Source organism: Lutjanus erythropterus, chromosome 17 (assembly GCF_056507025.1).
Source record: "Lutjanus erythropterus isolate fLutEry1 chromosome 17, fLutEry1.hap2, whole genome shotgun sequence".
In the NCBI taxonomy this organism is placed as follows: Eukaryota; Metazoa; Chordata; class Actinopteri; order Lutjaniformes; family Lutjanidae; genus Lutjanus; species Lutjanus erythropterus.
In genome coordinates this window covers 12,689,391-12,710,502 of record NC_139333.1, presented here as the reverse complement: position 1 = coordinate 12,710,502, position 21,112 = coordinate 12,689,391, and the positions used below count along the sequence as shown (strand labels likewise).

Sequence of the window (21,112 nt, the reverse complement as noted above, 5' to 3'; positions counted from 1 at the left end):
ATTAAATTTACACCAAGATAAAAGTTATTATTATTATTATTATTATTATTATTATTATTATTGTTGTTGTTTATTTATTTATTAAAAAATAATTTCTTGATTGAAATAATTTTACTATGCGGAAGTGCATCATCGTCATTTCCTGTAGCTTCTCTGGATGCCCTGAGTTTCAATCGTTGCTTGTGAAGGTTTGTAATGGTATAATTTGACAGAAAATGGTTTATACATGTGTATGTATGTATAGTTTCTTTACGGAATATCTTATGTGTGTGCTGGTGATCAGTGAATAAAATGCGATCACCAGTTATTAACATACGCCGGACAAAGAGCTCCGTTTAGCTAAACAGGTCTCGCGGAATTAACGTTAGCATTAGCATAGCTAGCTTTAGCAAGCTTGCTAATGTGTGTTAATCTTTGCAGAAAGGCCTAAATAAAAAATGTCCGTAGATTTTCGCGCAGTGGTGTTTACAATAAGAGTTAACATAAACGCTCAAGAACTTATATTTACAAATGAACACCATACGAGAAGTATTCTGAGCCAGTTTTGATCAGTGGCCCTACGACTGTAACACAAGGCTAATCTAGCTGACATCAAATGAATGAGTTGTCTGTTTGCAAACTAATCCGTAGTTTTTTGAAGCTGTGCCAACGCAAATATTTCATGTCACGTTTGATCTCTTGCAGGGGAAGGGAAGATGTCAGGTGCTGGGGGAGGAAAGCGTCCCTCGGGAGGGGACAGCCCCCCTGGCCCACCTGAGAAGAAAAGTAAAAAAGAAGAGAAGACCACCACCACTCTCATTGAGCCCATACGCATAGCTGGAGTCTCCTCTACGGTCAGACATTTGGTGTTTGCACTCACCCATTTAATCGACTTACCACTTTAATCGAGATGACTTTGTATACCAATATGATATTGTCACTCATCTCAACCATTTTATGCCAAATTACATTCTGAATCTCAGATATTCCTCACCTTGAAGTCTATACTTGTTCTTTGCAGGAGGAAATGGATATGAAGGTCCTCCAGTTCAAGAATAAGAAGCTGTGTGAGCGCATGGAACAGAGACAGGCGATGGAGGATGAGTTGCGAGAGAAAATTGAGAAGTTGGAAAAGAGACAAGCCACTGATGACACCACCCTGCTGATTGTGAACCGCTACTGGTCACAGGTACCTTTGCAGCAACTTGTGACTCTTATACCCCTCTCCAGTGACCTTGTGCGGCTTTGAAGAAAAAAAAAAAAAAAAATATATATATATATATATATATATATATATATATGTATATACACACACATATACATATATATATATATATATATATATATATATATATATACATATATAAATGATTAGCAGTTCTTTGCTACATTTTCTTTTATCTACATTTCCCTCAGCTAGCTCTAGATGCCAAATCCAAACATTTCAGAAGAAAATAGAGGATATAATAGTTGTGGCTCAAGACAGATTTTTCTTTTCTTTTTTGGCTAAATGCCATTTTTAATAGTAAAGGTTCTTGACCCCTGCCCTAACCCAATTGACAGAGTTTTGGTTCTACTTAGTCTGTCGAACTGTAAAGATGATGTCACAAGATCCTACAAATTGCACTGCTATTCCATTGATTTTTGAAGAGCACTATCTGTTTTTTGTTGTGTTAGTGCTTTTTCCAGACGATTAACACTTCTTTCAATCCTTGTGTTTCTGATTTGCAGTTGGAAGAGAATGTGCATGTTCTACGCAAACGTATTGAGCCAGAATCTCCGGTGGCATCAACCCCTGCCCCACCCTCAGCCCCTCTCCCTGACCCCACGCCAATGGAGGAAGATGGTGTCAGTTTGGCCTCACCAACATCTGCCGTGCCTCCACCACCACTTCCGGAGGCCCAGAATGAGGGGGAGCAGGCAGAGCAGCAGCAGCAGGAGGAGCGCCAGGAAGAGCATCAGGAGGAGCAGCAGCAGCCGCCTCCTCCTGCAGGGTCAGAAGAGTTGTTGACGCCCACAGAGCCACCACAGGATTCAGCAACAGGTCAGAAACGTTTTTCTTGACCAAGCTGCTCCATCACTGACTGTATTGATGGACTGCTATAATCTGACCATATAGATTGAATTAGCATAGTGTCAGACCAACAACAATAGTCACTTACGTGTAGACGACTTGCAGTTGATTTGAAGTTTGAAATCCAAGTTCACCTATGTAAATACACCTGACGTCACAGCAGTATGGCAGTGCACAGAGTGAACAAAAAGCAGAATTATTAATTTCATCAGTTTTTACTACGTATAGTGTTTGTGTTGTGAAACGTGCTGCAACTTCTTTGAGGTTTTCCATTTCCATCTCTATTCAGTTGATTTTTGTTTGATGGAAGTCTGTGAGCATGTGGTTCTAGACCACTCTGCTCTTGTCTCTTTTAAAGTGTGTGAATCTGTTAAATCAGCTGCTGTAGATGCTTGTGACATAGTTGCGGGTGTTCATGTTTTGTCAAGCAAATGTAATGGAACACATTTTAGTTGGAGGTCAAGAATACAGATTCAGTACTATTGACTTCCAACATGCAGTGGATTGCAACATTACTTTATGCACTTTGTTGCTTTGCTAGCATCTTTGATAAACCAGATCTACCCAACAGTAGCTAACTGCCAGTTTTAGGTAAACTCATTTTCCTTAGTCTCCTTAGTCTACAGGTAAATTATGTCTCCATCCTAATGTTAGTGAAAACAGAAAACATGAATTTCAGATGAATGAGATATATACACTGAAATAACATCATGAAACAAAGAGACCATTCAGCTTGTTGCTGCCATTAAATTATATGTATGTGATACAGGGGTTTACTACCCAGAAGTTACTGTAAACAAACATTGTGATTGGTTATGTATTCTGATGTTATGTTAACATGAGCATGACTCCACATTCTGTATTAATATCAGTCCCTCTCCTGCATTCAACTGAAACTCCCATCTTTCCATTATGTTGCTACTGTTGTTTTCACTTGTTTGTAACTTTTTGGGCTGGGGATCGGTGCCCAATAACTTTAAGGTGTCGATTGAAAAAACCCAGCACCAAGTAGTATTGAAACATCTTCAAACAATACCTTCAACCGATTCCTATTTGTACCCAGATATAGTTTTGCTCACTCTAATCACTACAAACATTTTTCAGAATCATATCAAATGAAGTACCTGATTGGTATCGGTATCACCTTAAGGGTACTGGCACTGGTACTGATATCATAATATTTTTTTAGTGATACCCAGCTTATTAGCTTTTCAAAAAACACTCTGTTTTAAATTAATCTTTTTATTGTGTCTACATAATTAGACAAACAAGACAGCATGTATATACTGCTGCTACTAACAGAGTCATAGTTTGATGAAGATGATGCATTCATTTAATGTGACAACAGCTGCTGTGATAATGAAGGATAAGGTAGAGGGCAGTCAAACCAAGTTTTACTCACATAGCCCAGTATCACAGATTACAGTTTGCCTCTAGCTGCTTTGAGGCAAGAGCCATGTTACTGAATCTGAAATTACCAGTATAGAATATCAAGTGCAAAAATGTTTAAGGGCTGAAGAAGGCTTCCCTCAGCTTTCCCTTTATGTTTTGGTACACTTTTCTGGGAAAAAGCTGAAGCAGAATTTCAGGTTATTATAAATTGGTGCTAGCCCCCATCTTTGTATTTGCCTTGTCTTGGGCTGCACTATATGGTAGAATAAAAAAAAGGCATATTGCGATTATTTGACTGAAATTGTGATATGTGCTACAATTAGTGGGAATCACTTTAGCATTACAATTTTTATTTTTACTGAAACAAAGCTATTAAAATCACAATGATGTGACATTTTTGGGGCTTTGTACCAAACAAACATGCTTTCCTTCGTCTGAAAAACAAGATTTGTGGGCCTGGCCATCTCTGCAAACCTACAGTGCTTCATTTTAATGCTGTTTTATCACACATTTTTCCATTTCTCACACAAATTGGTTGTGGTTTTGAAATTTTCAATATTGCACTTTGCCATATTGTGATTTCAATTGTGAAATTATGCCGCTCTAGCCTTGTCTGTTGCTGCATGTTTTATATGTCATGATAACTTAAAAACACTATGTTTTATGGATTCTAAAAGTTTAATTTTTTTTAATCTAAAGATTGATGTTAAATTCTCTAACCGATCTTGTACATAACCAGATGCCTCACCGCCGCCACCTCCCCTAAGTGAGAATGCCAAGGGTTTTCTGGCCACGCTGGAGCACAGCAGTGAGGAAGAGCTCACCCTGCACCTCCAAGACCGTATGCAGTTTAGCAAGGAAGCCATCGCCTGCTTGGTTTGTGTCTTTGACAGGCTGCACAGCCGCATTGATGACATGTGCAAGCAGGTCCAGGCTGCAGGTAACTGTGGAGATGTTTGATACTAAGACATTCATATATGATACAATATTGATACACAAACATGCAAAAAAGAAAGCGGAATTATTTATCAGGTTAGCTCCACTCTCATTTGGCACAACTATTTTGATTCTTATTGACAGCTTGTGAGGACGATAGCCAGACTGAAATCATCAACGAGAACCAGAAGCTGCTGGACGAGAACAGTCGACTGCGAGATCTAGCCACTCTGCTTCAGGGCAGACACCACAAGATGTCCATGGAGGTATAATATCCTTGACACTGTTAGTGGGTATTAATGAATGTTTGATTATTTGTGCTTGTGTGTGGTTATGAGAGTGTGTAAATGACAAAATTGTAAAAATGCCTGTGTATGTAGACAAAGTTTTTGATGTATACTTGTCTCTTGTCCTGTCTTTGGCGTTATTTCAGTACAATGAGTTGGTGGACAAGGTGACCAGCTCCGAGACCAAGGTGTCTGAGATGGAGACAACTGTGGAGGACCTGCAGTGGGACATGGAGAAACTCCGCAATAGGGAACAAAAGCTCAACAAACATCTGGCAGAGGCCATGGAGCAGGTACGTTTGTGTGAAACTGTTTGTGTGCAACTTCTCTATCTGTGCTTCTTTCTTCAGTGTGGGTGGATGTGTGTGTGTGTGTGTGTGTGTGTGTGTGTGTGTGTGTGCTTTTTATCTGTCCTATGAGGCGTAGGCTTGTGCTGTTGTTTCAAGTACATGACAGTGATAAAACTCCGATCATTAATGCGTATCAACCCAGCTGCTCTTACTGATGCACGTGTTGCTGTCCATGTATGCATTGATGGAGTGATATTATTTGCATCACTTATCTGAACATCATGAAAATGAGTGTTGTAATTGGACGTGTGTAGGTGTGTGGTGCAATGTTTATAATGTCATATCCCAGTATGGGTCATTCCAGATAATGATACATATCACAATAAAGTACATTTTCTGAATGAATAGTATAAAATCACCTCATAGAAAGGTTTATTTCTTACTACATTTTGAATTACATAGTTGACAAATAAAAGGCACTTATTCATATTTGATAATGTTTCTCCTTTTATTTTGAACTTTTTTGCAAATTTTCATCGAGCATGTAACACAATATAACATATTAATGTATAAAACATAAAAATATGAATAGAAGACTGTACTTTTGTGGCTCTCAACCACCTCTCTGTACTGTTTGATGATTCTTGTGTAGGTGGTAAAAGAGATTAGTGACGTTTGAATCTTTCGTGGGGGCTGGTCTGCAGCATGATTGGAAAGTACATTTTCTGGTCTGACTATGACCTTTCAAACCCAAACCATGTCCATGTGTAAGAAATAGCACCTCTTTTATGTACGAGCTCCTCAATTTGTCTTGTCAGATCAGAGTCCTGCTCCTGTTCTGAATTACCCTGTTAAGTGTCGCGTTCACTCTCCTCTGTTTGTTTGTGTTGTCTGCATCCTGCATTCTTGCCTACATCTTGCCTACGAGAAAGCATAATATTAAATGAAAGATGTTTCTCTATTGTCACACTATACATATTGTGGTATCACACAGACTTTTGTGTATGTGTGCTTTAATTTTGTTTTTCTGTCTTGTTTCTTCTTTTTTTTTGACTGATGGGCTCCTTTGCTCTCTGCAGCTAAAGTCTGGATACAGCAGCACAGGCAGCTCAGGTGGGCTACCTGGAGGCCAGATCACACTGAACATTCAGAAGGTGAGCATTCATTTGAAATGATTGCAGTTAATTTTGTGTGACCTTTGTCTGTTTTTTTGCCTGTATCTGACTCTCAAATGCTGTCAAAATTGTTTTTATATCATGCACATTTCTCAGATCTGTAACACATCTTTGTTTTTACCTTAGTTTGAGAGTCTCAATGCAGAGTTGGAGCACAACCAGGAGTTGGCCAACAGCCGAATGGCAGAGTTGGAGAAACTGCAGGTGGAGCTCCAGGAGGCTGTGAGGGAAAGTGAGAAGCTCAAGGTAAAGATATTTGGTTATTATATTAGAAGGCGTCCATAATCAAGAATTCATGGACTCTGCTGTACATCGGCTCTGGCCTCCACATTGTCCTTTAATTACTCATAATGGACACCTCGTGGAGCATTATCCAGCTTATACTATGGTCACTTGCCAAAGAAACTAAATTAACACCACTAATTTGTATTTTTATTACTGTTGCAGCAAGATTCAGAGTCAGTATCACTGCATACAGTTGACAAATAGTAAATATAATATTACAGTATGTTTAACAAGACTTACTAGTTGTACAACCATGTCATTTTTCCCCAAATCGATATTAAGATTTTCACCAACAAATGATGCATGTGTTGCCTGAAGTAGTGAGTGTAATGTGAATGGGATGTAAGATGATCCCCTATGTGATGCAGAGTAAGTCAGTATGTTCAGAGGGACAGTGTTCTTCTTGCAGCTTGTATGTTACAGTGTTCAGAGGATGATCATTTAATTCTCCTGGTGTTAACTCCTTATACTGTTTCTCTCTTTCTTTTCAATTTCTCTTTCTTCAGCAGTCATCAAAGTTGTTGTAGACTTCAAACAGGTTAAAAGAAATTCTATAAGTGGGTGTTACTTTGGTAACTTGCAGCAATAAATTGTAAAAGGAGGTTTTGACTGTCCCAGGTGCTATGGTTACTCATTCCGATTTTTGAACAGTGAACAGTTTCAGTGGAACTTCTTAGTAAGTGTTCATTATCTGGAATTAATTGATACCCTGCAGTCAATCAGAATTGAGATCTCACCTGAATCATGGTACAAGCAGTTGTAACATCAGACGTGATTATCAAGAACCCATTTAACATCATGAGGACAAGCTTTTTTTTCCCCCCAAATCTGTCACTTCACTGTCATCTCCTGATTTTTCAGATGGACTTGCGGAATATTCCAGAAGAGGTTGTGAAGGAGACTCTAGAGTACAAATGTTTGCAGTCCCAGTTCTCCCTGCTGTACAATGAGTCTCTCGGGGTGAAAACCCAGTTGGATGAGGCACGGGCCCTCCTGCTCACTGCCAAGAACGCCCACCTCCGACAGATTGAGCACATGGAAGTACGTTTCATTGAACAGCAAAGTTGATCATATAAGAAATAACAAGTGTTATTCATCAAGAGTGTTAGATCCCTGATATCTTTCATCATTACATCTTGACTGTAGCCCAGTGTTGCCATTCCAACTGTTTGTGTTTACCGTCTTTTGTCCTTAGCAACATAAACCTGGACATGTGTATTATTCCCACTGCTTGGCAATATGGACAACAATGTCTTAACTGTTTTCAACTGTTCAGAGTGACGAGCTGTCCCTTCAAAAGAAGCTGCGGACTGAGGTCATCCAGCTGGAGGATACCCTGGCCCAGGTGCGCAAAGAGTACGAGATGCTACGTATCGAGTTTGAGCAGAACCTGGCAGCCAACGAGCAAGCAGGTACCTTTGAAAGCTCACCTACACATTTATCACATCACATACAAGACTGTTTACTGAGGTTATGGATCAAATGAGAAGTAGGCTTTTTAAAAAAATATACTACAAATAGGTGATTGACCATTTTCCTATTGCCAGTAGACCCATTTGCCTTTCTTTTTTCTAATGTGCACTGGAAAGCTGGGATTCAACTCATGCCTTCATAGCCTCTGCCGGCACGTGCACCCTCACACCCTCCTATCGCTGCCGATGGGAGCTGGAGCCAATAAATTCCCATGACCTGTGCAGAGTCATTTGACCTGGGAATGAATGCTGATTGTAGCCTTTCCCACTGCAGACAAAAGCCAGATGTTAGTGGGTGTTGATGTTTTTTTTTTTTTCCAGTGTGAAAGGGGCTTAAAGGTCCAGTGTGTAAGATTTACGGGGATTTATTGGCAGAATATGATAGAAATTGAATATGATATTCTTAAGTATATTTTCATTTGTGTAAAATCACATGAAAATAAGATTCTTTGTGTCTTCATTACCTTAGAATGACCCATATACCTACAGAGGGCAAGGGTCCTCTTTTACATAGGCTGCCATGTTGCACCACCATGTTTCTTCAGTAGCTCATAATGGATAAACCAAATGCTGGCTCTAGAAACTGCCTTTTGCATTTTTTGTGGGTTTCATGGCAGCTGGGTCTCCACTTTTAGCAGTCTGCTGGCTCACCGATAGGTGCCATCAAAAACCCTACGCACCCCTTTAAGACTTTGTGCGATCACTCTTCTTTTTGCACCCTGCTGGTCATGAGAAAGATTGCCTGTTTTTATGCATTTCTGAATTGGCTTTGTGTGTCTTGATGGATCATGTTTGATACACTGCAAGGTTCAGATATTATAACTCTTTATTCTAAAATTTGAGAATGATACTTGCGTAATATAAAACAAAGATGATCAGCAGCGTAAGATGTTGTTATTATCTGTTAGCACAGTTATTGTCATTGTGGGGAATCTGTGCATAGCATGCTTATATCATGATGTCACTGCTGTGCAGTACAATAGAGCTCATCATTTACAGCACCAGGTAATGTTGAATGACTCAAAACCAAACCACACATTAACTTTGCTCTGAGTGTGTCTGTCTCTCATCCTCCGTCTGCTCTCTCAGGACCAATCAACAGGGAGATGCGACACTTAATCAGCAGCCTTCAGAACCACAACCTGCAGCTGAAAGGTGATGTGCAGCGCTACAAGAGGAAGTTGCGGGAAACACAGATGGAAATTAACAAGGTAGATGACGCGATTCACGGACATGTGTTTACATTCAGTGTAATTCACAGGGCTGCTCTAACTGAAACACTAGTAGTGATACATTTCCTACAAGCAGTTTCATTTTATTTGTCACTACCAGAAAAACTCTGAAGTAATTCTGAGAAATTTTGTTGCTTTAGTTGCGTTGTCAGAGTGGCGACACAGGGGTTCTGATTCTAGAGGAGACGACGAGCGACAGCATCGACGTGAAGAAAGAAGAGGATGAGGACCAGGAGGAGGAGGAGGAGAGGCGGAAGGAGCTGGAGAGACAGCGGGCTCGGGAGCGAGAGAGGGAGAGGGAGGCGGAGCGAGAACGAGAGAGGGAGCGTGAGAGAGAGAGGCAGCGCAGCGACGAGCTGAAGAGGAAGGACTCGGACACGCTGAAGATGCTCCGAGTAGAACTTAAGTATGTCCCGCTTTTGCTCAAGTCCGTAAACATTTTTTAATAACATGTTTGGCCATAATCACATATTTGCTGTAAAGCAGAAGCACCCAGCTAACTGCCCTAAGGGGATTGCTGATGTTAAAATAATAGTTTGAACTTTTTGAGGTCCATAGTCCACGTATCACCTATAGTAGATGTGGGTCAACACGTCCCTAGTTTGAAGAACCAGCAGCAGTACCAGTGAAGGAGGCTAAGCAGTGCACTGATGTGAACAGGGTCAGCAGCAAAATGTATTTCAGCTAGGATTGCAACTAACAATTATTTTTATTACCAACTGATCTCTAGATTATTTTCTCGATTAATCAGTTAGTTGTATTGTCCAGAATTTTTCAGCAAATGGTGGAAAAATTTCGATCACTGTTTCCCAAAGCCCAAGATGACGTCCTCCACAACCCAAAGATATTCAGTTTATTGTCATAGAGGAGTGAAGAAACCAGAAAATAGTCACATTTGAGAAGCTGGAATCAGAGAATTTGGACATATTCTCCTAAAAAAAAAACAAAAAAAAAAAAACTTAAACAGTCATTAGATTATCAAAATATGGCAATTCATTTTATAGATGATTAGTTGTTGAAGCTCTGATTTAAGCCACCTAAAAAAAAATCTATATCTGTTTAACTTTACACTATAGTTAGATGATTTTCATTACTATACATTGATGTCAGACAGCCTTTTCATTTGAGAAGCTGAATTTGGATATTTTTTAATTAGAAAAATGACTTGAATCGATCATAAAAAATAGTGTGGTTGATTCTCAATAATTATAGTTTATTCAATAGTCGATTAATAATCGATTATTCATTTCAGCTCTAAACTGAACTATGCCTTTTATGTAATCTCTTTGTCTTCTTCCATCAGGAAAGCCCAGGAGTCCCAAAAAGAGATGAAGCTCTTGTTGGACATGTACAAGTCAGCTCCAAAGGAGCAGAGGGACAAAGTGCAGCTCATGGCGGCTGAACGCAAATCTAAAGCTGAGGTTTGTTCTTTGGTGTGTTGTCCCTCCGTCATACTTATGCACATTTCTTTTTTGAATGTAACAAAAATCTGGTTGCTAGCTGTTAACAACAAAATAATTAAACAGACATGTAAGTAAAATACAATCCCCAACTGTCCTAGGTGGATGAGCTGAGGATGCGAGTGCGAGAGCTGGAGGAGAGGGAGAGGAAGGAAAGCAAGAAGCTGGCCGATGAAGATGCCCTCAGGAAGATCAGAGTGGCAGAAGAGACCATTGAGCATCTGCAGAAGAAACTTGCTGCCACTAAGCAGGTATGTGTGTTTCATTCACTCAAACAAATCCGTGCACGTGAGTAGAGTGGCAATTCAGGCAGGCAGCCTAGTATGTCAGTCACTTTTATTTTTAGTTCTACCCGCTACACCTATGCTTTAATAAAGCAAAAAAACTCAACACCGTCTTTTAGGGTTGGGCAATATAACAATATATGTTGTGGTACAGTAGAAATGTGTCCTCTGGTAGAGATTTGGCATTACTGTTTGCACCGCGGGAGTTATCCTTCAGTGTCCATTTTATATATTGGGGGCAGGAAATACAGCAAATGAATGTTCGATTGTCGAACATTTGATTGAAGTGTTGTAACATGAGGCAGTTGGTTTTGTTTTGTATTAAAATAATCAAATGTAATGCCTCGGAGTGTGGTTGTACTGCCTCTTCTACCCACAAGACCAGTTTGGTACAGTCTGTTTTGAACTGGCTGTTTTGCCCTTAAAATAATGTCGTGGGTGTCCTCATTTAAAACGCCAAGGCAACACTGCCTACCTGAGCAGCATGTGTGTGTTGGAGAACCACTTGCTTTTCATTTCAGCTCATATTAACAGGTTAGAGCAGACCAACAGCCAGTGTTAGTAGCACATCTCATGTGCAGCTGCGGAGACGCTTCAACAGTATCTTAACTATTCGTTCTGAATTTACAAAAAGACGGTTGACATAAGACAGCTTTTATCTTACGTTTCTGAAGTCCTGAAGTCTGAAGTGGCCTTGCTCTTAAAATTATTCAATTCTAGGCCTGGGATGTTTGAAACCAGTTCTTAATGATATTTATAGAACATTTACTGTATTGGAATATATACAGTATACACACAGTATACACCATGATTTAAACTACATAAACTGTGATAGAAGATTTTGGCTGTATTGTGCGTCATACTTGATATTTTCCAGTAGTGAAATCATCAAATGTATGTTTTGTCAGCTTTGATCCAAAGGTTTTTAAATTCTGCCTGCATACATATGCTTAATTTTTACAATTTGGTCATAGCAGCAAATTGAGGTACAAAAATTTAATAATACTAGTTACTACTAAACTATTTTTTAAACGCATTAATAATTTCAGACCAGCAAGAAATGAGACATGAATCATCAGCCCTATTTGGAGAAATGTCAGATTTAAACCCTGGGGACAGCACCAGAAATGAATATAAACAAGCCAGCTGTGTTAAGAATGAAAGTAGTGCAATGAGTATCACATTTGCCTAAGAAAGAAGTTTTCCTAATCTTAGACAACAAGAGAGGAACTGAAAGCTGACGCTGTGGCCTGGACTTTAAATCTAATCAGCTGGTTAATTTGAACACCAGCAATTCTATTTTCAATAATGTGTTTTTTTTTCTTTCATTTTCTTAGGTTTTTTTTCTGCAGTTTTTGTCTGCAATGTCAGTTATAAATTTCTTGGAACTTGAACACTGTGAGCTTTACAGATGGCAGCCGTGTTGTTAAAAAGACAACTCATTCTGAATCCACTCTGGTTTGCCCTAACAAACATCTGCTTACATTCGAGTTTTAACAGTGTTCACGTTTGCTTATTGATTGTTTTCATTTTCTAACAGCATTTTTTTAAACTCTGCTGTTATGTTTTTTTAATGTCTTGCCCATCCTATCCTCGAAACTTGATTTTTTTAACCATATATATCTTCAGCTAAAATTGTTAGAGCTCTTGCAGGAAATGGGCTGACGATCCAGAAGGGCTTATTTTGTCGTTTAAATCATGTCTTTCTTTGTTGTCTTGCTAAGATACCACAAGTGGGCAGAGTCAGTTTCAGTTTTCTAGTCTGTCCGAAAAGCAGATTTAATGTCTTGTTACTTGGCGCAAATGAATTTACAACCCTGGTTCCAAAGTGGTTGGGCTGCTGTATTGAATACAGTGCAAAGACAAGATATGTATATTCAAACTGATAATCTTTATTGTTTTTGTAATTATACACTAATTCTGAATTTAATGCCTGTGTTGGTTTTCAGGCTTGCCTCTTACATGCAGAAATTCCTCTGGATTCTCTTAATCATTTGACAATATTATGGATTGTAGATGATGGTGAATTCCTTATAGTTTTGAGTTGACAAATGTTATTCTTAAACTGTTTTTGACTATTTACTATTTGGACTAATTGGCCACAGTTTTTTGCAAAGTGATGAACCTTGCCCATCCATGCTTGTGAAAGACTGAGTTGATCACGGATGCCCCTTTAATACCCAATCATGATACTCTCACCTCTTACCAATTCTAAACAGGTGAACTGGTAAAAGATGAGCAGATGTGTTTTTGAATATTCCACAACTTACCCAGTCTTTTGTTGCCCCTTCCGAACTTTTTTGTCGCAGGCATCAAATTCAGAATGAGCGAAGAGAACAAAGTTTATCAGGTTGAACATTAAATATCTTGTCTTCGTACTGTATTTAATTTAAGTCAGGTGGAAAAGTATCTGAAAGTCATTGCATTCTGTTTAACACAACGTCCCATGATATTTTGGAATTGGACTTTTTACATTTACATGAATCTGCTACGAGAAAAGGAAGGAGACGTTCTGAAACGATCAAGTTTACGTTTAAGGAAAGAATATAAATGCAGAAGGGTGGGGCAAATGTTTTTGGGCGAGCCACCCTGATAAATTCTAAGTATGTAAAACACTGTCACGTCTGAGCTCACTTACTTGGCCTCGCTGTCTTGTAAATGTTGAGAAGCTCTTTTGGAATTTCATCAATACGTCAGAAAACCGAGGGAATATGAGAGCAGGCTGTCATGACATGGAAAATATAAAAACTATTAGCTGACTGGGGTCAAATATAGGCTAGGTAATGTCATAATGATTCTAAAACTTGACTTGCGTATATAGAAGACACACCCCACGTTAGATAATGTAATACTGTTACGATAATATTAATGCAGCTGTTGACCTTAATGCTACACTGAATATGATCAGTCTTCGAGGCTTATCAGTTCATATGAATCACATCATCATCACCCAATACACTTATGGAGCCTTGAGCATTTAGTCTTTGAGTTTGTGAACTCTGGTGTAAAGCAGATAACTGCACTAAGACCACCTAAACAATACAGGTCTCCTTTCATTAGCACCAGGACTGTAATTAAATCAAATACAGGAAATTACACTGAAATGTAAAAGTGTTATGGCCGTGTTTTAAGTCATTTAACTGTTGTTCCATACCATTTTATGAGCTCAAAGCAGACACATGTTGAGATCTGAAAGCCTGCGGCTCCTCATGCTTGGGAGGTCTAGCAGAACATCATTAACAGAAGGCAAAACACAGTCTGGACTGATGCTGATACATTCAGCTCTTTACTTTTGCCTTCTTATCTGCTATGAAGTTCAAGTACAGCAACCAAACTGTTTTGGACCCAGATGTGTTTGATTTGTTCATCGGTTCCCTGCAGCCAGAATTTAACTGTGCAGGATGACAGATTGCCAAAACTATCCAATAAACAAGCTACTTGTGAGTTCATATGACTTTTGTTTATAGGCCCTAGTTGGCTTGTAAGTGAAGAACCAAAATGAAGCAAACGCAGCAAAGTCGAATTTGTAACAGAAAACAAACCAGGTGTGATGGCATCTTGAGATGCAGAGTTATAAATAAGCCAGTAAAGGTGTATTATAATTTAAGTGGAAATAGACAACTCTTTGCTTTAACTTATGTGAATGTTGGTGTCACAGTGTCATGGCTGTGAAATAAACCCACCATCTGCATTTAGTCTGGTTTCCTATAAGCCTTGTTTTTATCAGTCTGCCACAAGGCACAGTTTTACTGCTAATAGACTAAATTAATGAACAAATTCACATTGTTTCTTCCTAATGTATTCTCCAGTGTTACTCTCCCCTCCACTTGATCCCTACTGCAGTTACTAGTTTCTGCGAAGTAATAGGATTACTCAAACTATGTTATTACTATGCTGTGCACCACATTACAGCATATGCCTACTTACAAATTCAGTATAAAATTGTGTCTATTTTAGGTTTACCTCTTCTGTCAAGTTTCTGTCTTCTCTCTTATTTCTTGATAATTTCTTCACAAAGGAAACAGAAAGTTATTCAGTGTTGTGTCGAAGCGTGTTCGCATGTAAGATAGTGTTTCCTGTAGCGGTGCCCTGTAAGGTTGAGGCGAAGGTCATGTTTAGGTATAGCAGTGTAAGGTAAAGGGGAACGCATGTTGATGGGGAAAGAAATTTTGACACAACACCTGTTGTCTTTGCCACAGCAGTAGGACAGGATATTTAATCAAAATTACAGTCATATCAGATAGAGATCATATTCATATTCTACAGACTACAGAAAACATCTTTGTTTGGTACAAAAGCCTTCAAAAATCACACCACCTTCATTTTAACGTGTCTTTCAATGAAAACCGGACAAATTATGTGAAAATGATCATTCTCTCTCAATATCGTAAATCATACTGCAATTACGGTATCAGTCAAAATAATGGCAATTTGATATTTTTTTCAACATCGTTCGGCTCTACACTGCAGTACTAAAACAATTCCCCTTAATAACACTAGGGGGCTAAAAAGTTGTCTCAGCACTGAATTGTAACAACTTTGCATGTCTGTGAGTCTTCATACTGAAATATGTCAAAGAGATTTAATTGTTTATTCAGACTGACAAAATGCTTGTTGTTATTATTTTATAATATAGTAGTACACCAGTGAACCAAAAGATCATATTTTCTTGATTTATTTCTTATTCACTACTACTTGTACATAAAGGATTAGGAGTTAGGAAAAGAAGATGTTGTCGATTCCTTTTAAATTTGCAAAAAATGAAATAAATGGAACCATGCAAATATTTTATTTCATACACATGAATTACTTTTAGTTCTTTTCACAACATTATCTATAAAGAAGCATAGTATTTTTGGGAGAATATGACATGGAGTTAAAACTTCTCCAACTGCATTGCACACTCCCAACACATACTTCGTATTAATGACTCCAACTGGTGATGAAGTGAGGCCCTACCTGTTTTTGTTTTTGATCCTGACACCTGTGTCTCTTGAGGAGGAGGAGGCCCTGCTGAGTGAGATGGACGTAACAGGCCAGGCCTTTGAGGACATGCAAGAGCAGAACAGCCGGCTGCTGCAACAGTTACGGGAGAAGGATGACGCCAATTTCAAGCTGATGAGTGAGCGAATCAAATCCAACCAGATCTACAAGCTGCTGAAAGAGGAGAAGGAGGAGCTGGCAGACCAAGTTCTCACATTCAAAACCCAGGTGATGTGTAAATTCTTAACCTGGAAAATGCACCACTGATTGTGTTGGGTACTGAAGAATTAAATGTTTCTGTTGCTGTCACTCTCCAGGTGGATGCCCAGCTGTTAGTTGTGCAGAAGCTTGAAGAAAAAGAGGGTGTCCTCCAGAGCACACTCGCTGCTCTTGAAAAAGAGCTGGCTGTCCGAACACAAGCACTAGAACTCAACAAGAGGAAGGTGAGAGAAGAAATGCTATCAGTCATGTTGTCAGTTAAAATTAGCTAGTAACTGGATGATTTGATTGCTGCCAGATGTTCCTAAATATAAACTCTGAACTGCATCATAAGAGGACAATAGCATGTGTCAGAAGTCATGCTTGTACACATGGTGCGTTCAGGTGCTTGTGGAAAATTCTGACATCCAAGATTTGTGGGGTTGTTTCCACAAAAGTTTCATTAATGAGCTATACTGTTAGTTAAACTTACCATCTGTCTTGATTCCTGAACGTGCAGTTTTTGCAAGTTATTAAAGTTCCAGTTTGTAAGATTTATGAGGATTTATTGGCAGAATATAGCACAAATGGAATATAATATTCATAAGTTTTCATATAAAAATCTGAAAATAAGAATTGCTTCCGCTGATTTCAGAGGCTGTATCCCAGTCTTATTGGACAGCTGACTGAGCTAATTAGCTGATAGCGGCTACAGCAGTTAGCAGCAGTGCAGCGGTGACTTCAGTGTCAGAGAGTCAAATGCATTTTTCATTTGCATGTTTAAAGCAACAAACGTTTTCATTTTTGTCAGGGCAGCTGACAGTGCATCAGGTCAGCGCTTTGTGCGTCCCAGCTACGGGAGTAAATACGAGCTGAAACATTTTTAACAAGACTTCAAGTCTTTGTTTTTGACAATATGCACGTAAACGCCAGGCGGGGGCCCAGTTAAAAGGCATATGGAATATGTATTTTATCCACAAATTTATAACCAAGGCAGAGCAGAGTGTGCTCCACACCCAGAGAGCAGCTCCATCTGCACCGGTTTAATCCCACAGATACTCCTTTCACCTTCCTCAGCAGCTGGACATGGGAACTTCTTGCCGGACGTGTTTTCATGGGCAAACTGTACATTTACTGCAACTAAACAAAAACTAAATTTCAATCTATCTGCTGTGATTACCAACAGCTGTCTGCTCTGAGCACAGATACTGGCACTTTTTTTTTTCTTCATCTATTCCACATCATCCACATCCACTACACACAAACACACACAGACACACTGCAGTGCTTATGTATTGTCTTGATGCAAAAATAAATTAGGAACATACCCACAAATTGAAAGAAAACTGCAGATTGCACATAAAGTTTGTCTGCTCATTTGCTGCTGATGCTTTGAAATGCATGCACAAAACGAAGTCTGTATAGGAGGACACTTCAGTGTGGCGCAAACAAGGTTGCCAAGTGAGCATGACGCTGATGTGCAGTTGCGCAAAAAAGCAGTGCACTGAGGCATCGTGTTGCTTACGTAAATGTGTTCACAAGTAGGAACGACCATAAATAATCAAATTAAAACGTAACAGAAAACACACAAAAGTGGCCGCTCACTTTAACTGAAACCAGTGGCTGCCTGGGAGCTATGAAGAGGATCTAAAAACATGGTACGCTGTGGAAAATGGTCGTCAGGATGGAAAATATAAACAATCTCCAGTAAATAGGATACAACATGCAAAACCAATGATGTCGTTGTTTAAGTTAGTACACAACTGAATGTCTAAAGTTGAAGCACAATGAAATAGACCCAGAATATCAGTTTTAATGCAGGATTACTGTACTACCACCACATTGCAGCTCAGGAATCTCATCATTAGGGTTTTTTTATTGAGTGCGTCCGGTTCCTTCCCTGCTGCAGGCGGTGGAGGCTGCCCAGCTGGCAGAAGACCTGAAGGTGCAGCTGGAGCACACGCAGGCCAAGCTTAAGGAGATCCAGGTCTCCGTGGCTGAGAACCGTACGGCCCGGGAGAGGGAGAGCAGCAACCTGAAACGAGCACAGGTACATTGTATTGCAGCGCTGGGCAGTATCACTCCAAACTTTTTCCAAATTTACACAAATTACTCCTGAAATCCTAATTAGAAGATTGCATGAGGAGTCTGACTTAAATCACCCTTTTCCTGTTGGTTTCTAGGAGGATCTGTCCAGGCTGAGACGGAAGCTGGAGAAGCAGAAGAAGGTTGAGGTGTACTCAGATGCTGACGAGATCCTGCAGGAGGAGATCAACCAGTACAAGGTGAGAAAGCGAGAACATTGTTCTTGTGCAGAGAAATTTATGACTTTAATCAACGTCTTGTTAGTGGCAAGGGAGTTATAAAAACACCAACAGCTCTCTGGCACAATCCTTGGTAGACTGTTGTTGACAGAGCTATAACAGGCTAGTGAAAAAGTAATAATGTGTCGTAATGCAGAATACTACACCTTGTGTAATTTGCTTGATTGGCTGGCAATGTTTTTTCATTCATGAGTGTGGGCCAGAAAGTGAGCTCAAACCTCCACTGTGCATTGGGAATATCAAGAATCTTACATGTTACACCCTCAAGTTTAAGTTGTGGTAGCATACAATGGATAGAGGTAATAACAGTGTTGGCAAGGCAGTGTTTGGCCCCTATACAATGTATTTATGTGTCTCCAGGCCAAGCTGCGCTGCCCCTGCTGCAACACGAGAGACAAGGAGACAGTGCTCACCAAGTGTTTCCACGTGTTCTGCTATGAATGTCTGAAGATGCGTTACGACACCCGACAGAGGAAGTGCCCCAAGTGCAACTGTGCCTTCGGAGCCAACGACTTTCACCGCATCTACATCACCTAATTCACAGAGGACAGACAGAGGAGTAAGAAGAGAAAACAGTAGACGGAACCAAAGGGGGGGAAAGAATGGAGAAAAGACGAAGGAACTTAAGATTTATTCAAAGAGGCAGACATTTTGGGGATATCCCGTTTTTATTCTCTCTTTGGAAAGACTTGTTTTACCACATCATCATTGCCAGTCAGTGATTTAATTTTGGTGACCAAACAGATAGTGACACATCTGACTGAGAGTGTTGTGCTGTAGTTAATAAACACAGATGTTTGTGCACACAGTGATATTCTTACATGTTGAGCTGCTCTGCACTGTTTTCCTGTTCTTGTCGTTCTTGCCATGTTAAACATCCTTTCTTTTAACAAACTTTTGGGCCCGCTTTTAAATATTTCTTTAGCTTTCTTTTTTTTAATGTATTGAAAAACTTGGAACTGCAGTGGTACATGGTTGATCGTCCTGAAGCGTTTCCTTTCAATTGTTTTGTCCTGCTGGAAATCCTGTAAAATCAGTGAAGCCGAAACTTAAACTTCATAATTAAAAGAAGCCATCCTTTACAGACGTGAGGATTGCATGTGTAAAACTAAATATGTTTCTAATATATAAAATACAACAGCCAGAACTTTCTTAACTTCCTCAGTTAGGCTATAGTATTAACAATGCCTGAGAAACGTCAGATAGTTTGGCATCCAGTCAGCACATACAGGACTGTTTGGATCACCTTGGGCAAGGTCCTCTGTGTGTGTTCATCCTGTTGCCATGGTTCCTATTGGAGAGTTTGACACAACATCTGCAGCTTATAGTGCCTCATTACTGATGAAATCACTGCAGTGGAAAGTCAGCTCATATGGGTGTCCTTAGTGGGCTGTGCTGCTCCAGGTCCTCTAAGACCGCTTTCGTAAAGGTTAGCCGTGACAGTCAAGTACAAAAACATCTGTTTAACAACATGCTTCTAACCTAATTGAGCCAATGAAACTCCTTTTCCTCTGTTCTGATGATGTGAACTATTTACTGGGAGGTTGGTTAGCGTCTGTTTGACGTTAGCCCTTGTGGGAAAGGCAGTTCACACCATGTAGCGCACACATAAAAAGTTCCAGGCTGCAGAGAAAAAGAGTGAATATGTGAAAATAAAAGTTTATCAGGCATTTGGGAACAGTTAAGTGAGACTGCTGGCAAAAATAAGAATAATTTGATTGGCAATACAACACGTGGGCAGTGGTTGTTTATTCATGAATGTGCATAACCTGTCAAATAAGTAGTTTTCACTTTGTGCAAAGTGATCATTCATCAGGTTGTCAGTCATGTGTATGCTGGAAAGTCTTAAAAACACTTTTTCAAGGTTTGAATAGTGCTGGGATTTTGGATGAAGTCCTTGAAACTGCTTGAAACCATTACTTACAGAATATATCACTACATGACTAAATAGTTTGCAGATTAGATTGTATAAACAATAAACGATAAGATAAGTCGGATATTGGCTCAGTCAGGTTATGTACAATGCCAAGTCTACTTACAGACAAGTGACACATTTTGAAACATGAAGGTTTGTTGTTTTCCTCAAGTTGTCGTCCTTCTGTAGAATGCTATCAGGAAACATAATTTTGGCTGTTTATAGCAGTGGTTGTCAACCTAGGGGTCGAGACCCCTCAGGGGGTCACCAGATGGCTATGGATAAAAAAAAATGAAATAAAATGACATATACTGGAAAGCAGCATGGATTAAGAGCCAGGAGGCAGCTGTCGGTGACACCAGCTCCTTAAAGACATTCAACATAAGGTTCAAGTCTGCAAAATGCAACATAAAGTGTAACAGGCACCTCAACAATAGTTAAAACTATAAACCTGCATAAAAGTAACAAATACAACATAAACCTTGTTCTGAACAAACACTAACACTAACCAAAAGCAACATTTGCATTTTGTAACATGAAACAGCAAACTCAAATGATTATAGCACAAAGCATGATGGGAAATGAGGGTCGTATGTGAGAATTATTTTTTTGTTTTTGCATGACATTGCCTATACTAATCATATATTTTGCCACAGAATAGTTTTTTAACAAGTGTATTTGTGAGAGTGGAAACAATGGTTTTTGTGTTTGAGTTTCTCAGGCAGGAGGGGGTGAGGGTTGTGAGCACCAACCTAATTATGCAGACTGAATTGATATGATAGTGTAATGACAGTCTTATGCACACCCTTTCAAATCAGCATGTAAT

General features: G+C 39.5%; 1 protein-coding gene across 3 annotated transcripts; it reads left to right on the top strand.

Annotated features, from left to right (window-relative positions):
* The first annotated feature begins 132 nt into the window (after nucleotides 1-132).
* rnf40 (ring finger protein 40) lies at nucleotides 133-19,453 on the top strand. Of its 3 annotated transcripts, none has more exons than XM_084740245.1 (20): nucleotides 133-188; nucleotides 685-833; nucleotides 1,001-1,168; nucleotides 1,711-2,023; nucleotides 4,185-4,385; nucleotides 4,526-4,647; nucleotides 4,815-4,961; nucleotides 6,038-6,112; nucleotides 6,260-6,379; nucleotides 7,280-7,459; nucleotides 7,695-7,830; nucleotides 8,980-9,101; nucleotides 9,263-9,528; nucleotides 10,426-10,543; nucleotides 10,684-10,833; nucleotides 15,865-16,077; nucleotides 16,167-16,292; nucleotides 17,957-18,097; nucleotides 18,231-18,332; nucleotides 18,732-19,453. In XM_084740245.1, the coding sequence occupies exons 2-20, from the start codon at nucleotides 696-698 to the stop codon at nucleotides 18,906-18,908; spliced, it is 3,015 nt and encodes a 1,004-aa protein (XP_084596371.1). In that variant the 5' UTR covers nucleotides 133-188; nucleotides 685-695; the 3' UTR covers nucleotides 18,909-19,453. The 3 variants fall into 3 exon arrangements, with proteins under 3 accessions (XP_084596371.1, XP_084596370.1, XP_084596369.1); XM_084740244.1 differs by having other exon boundaries at nucleotides 10,426-10,555; nucleotides 15,868-16,077; XM_084740243.1 differs by having other exon boundaries at nucleotides 10,426-10,555.
* Nucleotides 19,454-21,112: the final 1,659 nt, after the last annotated feature.

Excerpts from the sequence above, each read along its gene's own strand:
- rnf40 (XM_084740243.1), top strand. The coding sequence starts at position 696 with ATGTCAGGTGCTGGGGGAGGAAAGCGTCCCTCGGGAGGGGACAGCCCC. Across the intron at positions 2,024-4,184 it reads ACCACAGGATTCAGCAACAG|ATGCCTCACCGCCGCCACCT; the intron begins GTCAGAAACGTT and ends GTACATAACCAG. Across the intron at positions 4,962-6,037 it reads TGGCAGAGGCCATGGAGCAG|CTAAAGTCTGGATACAGCAG; the intron begins GTACGTTTGTGT and ends TGCTCTCTGCAG.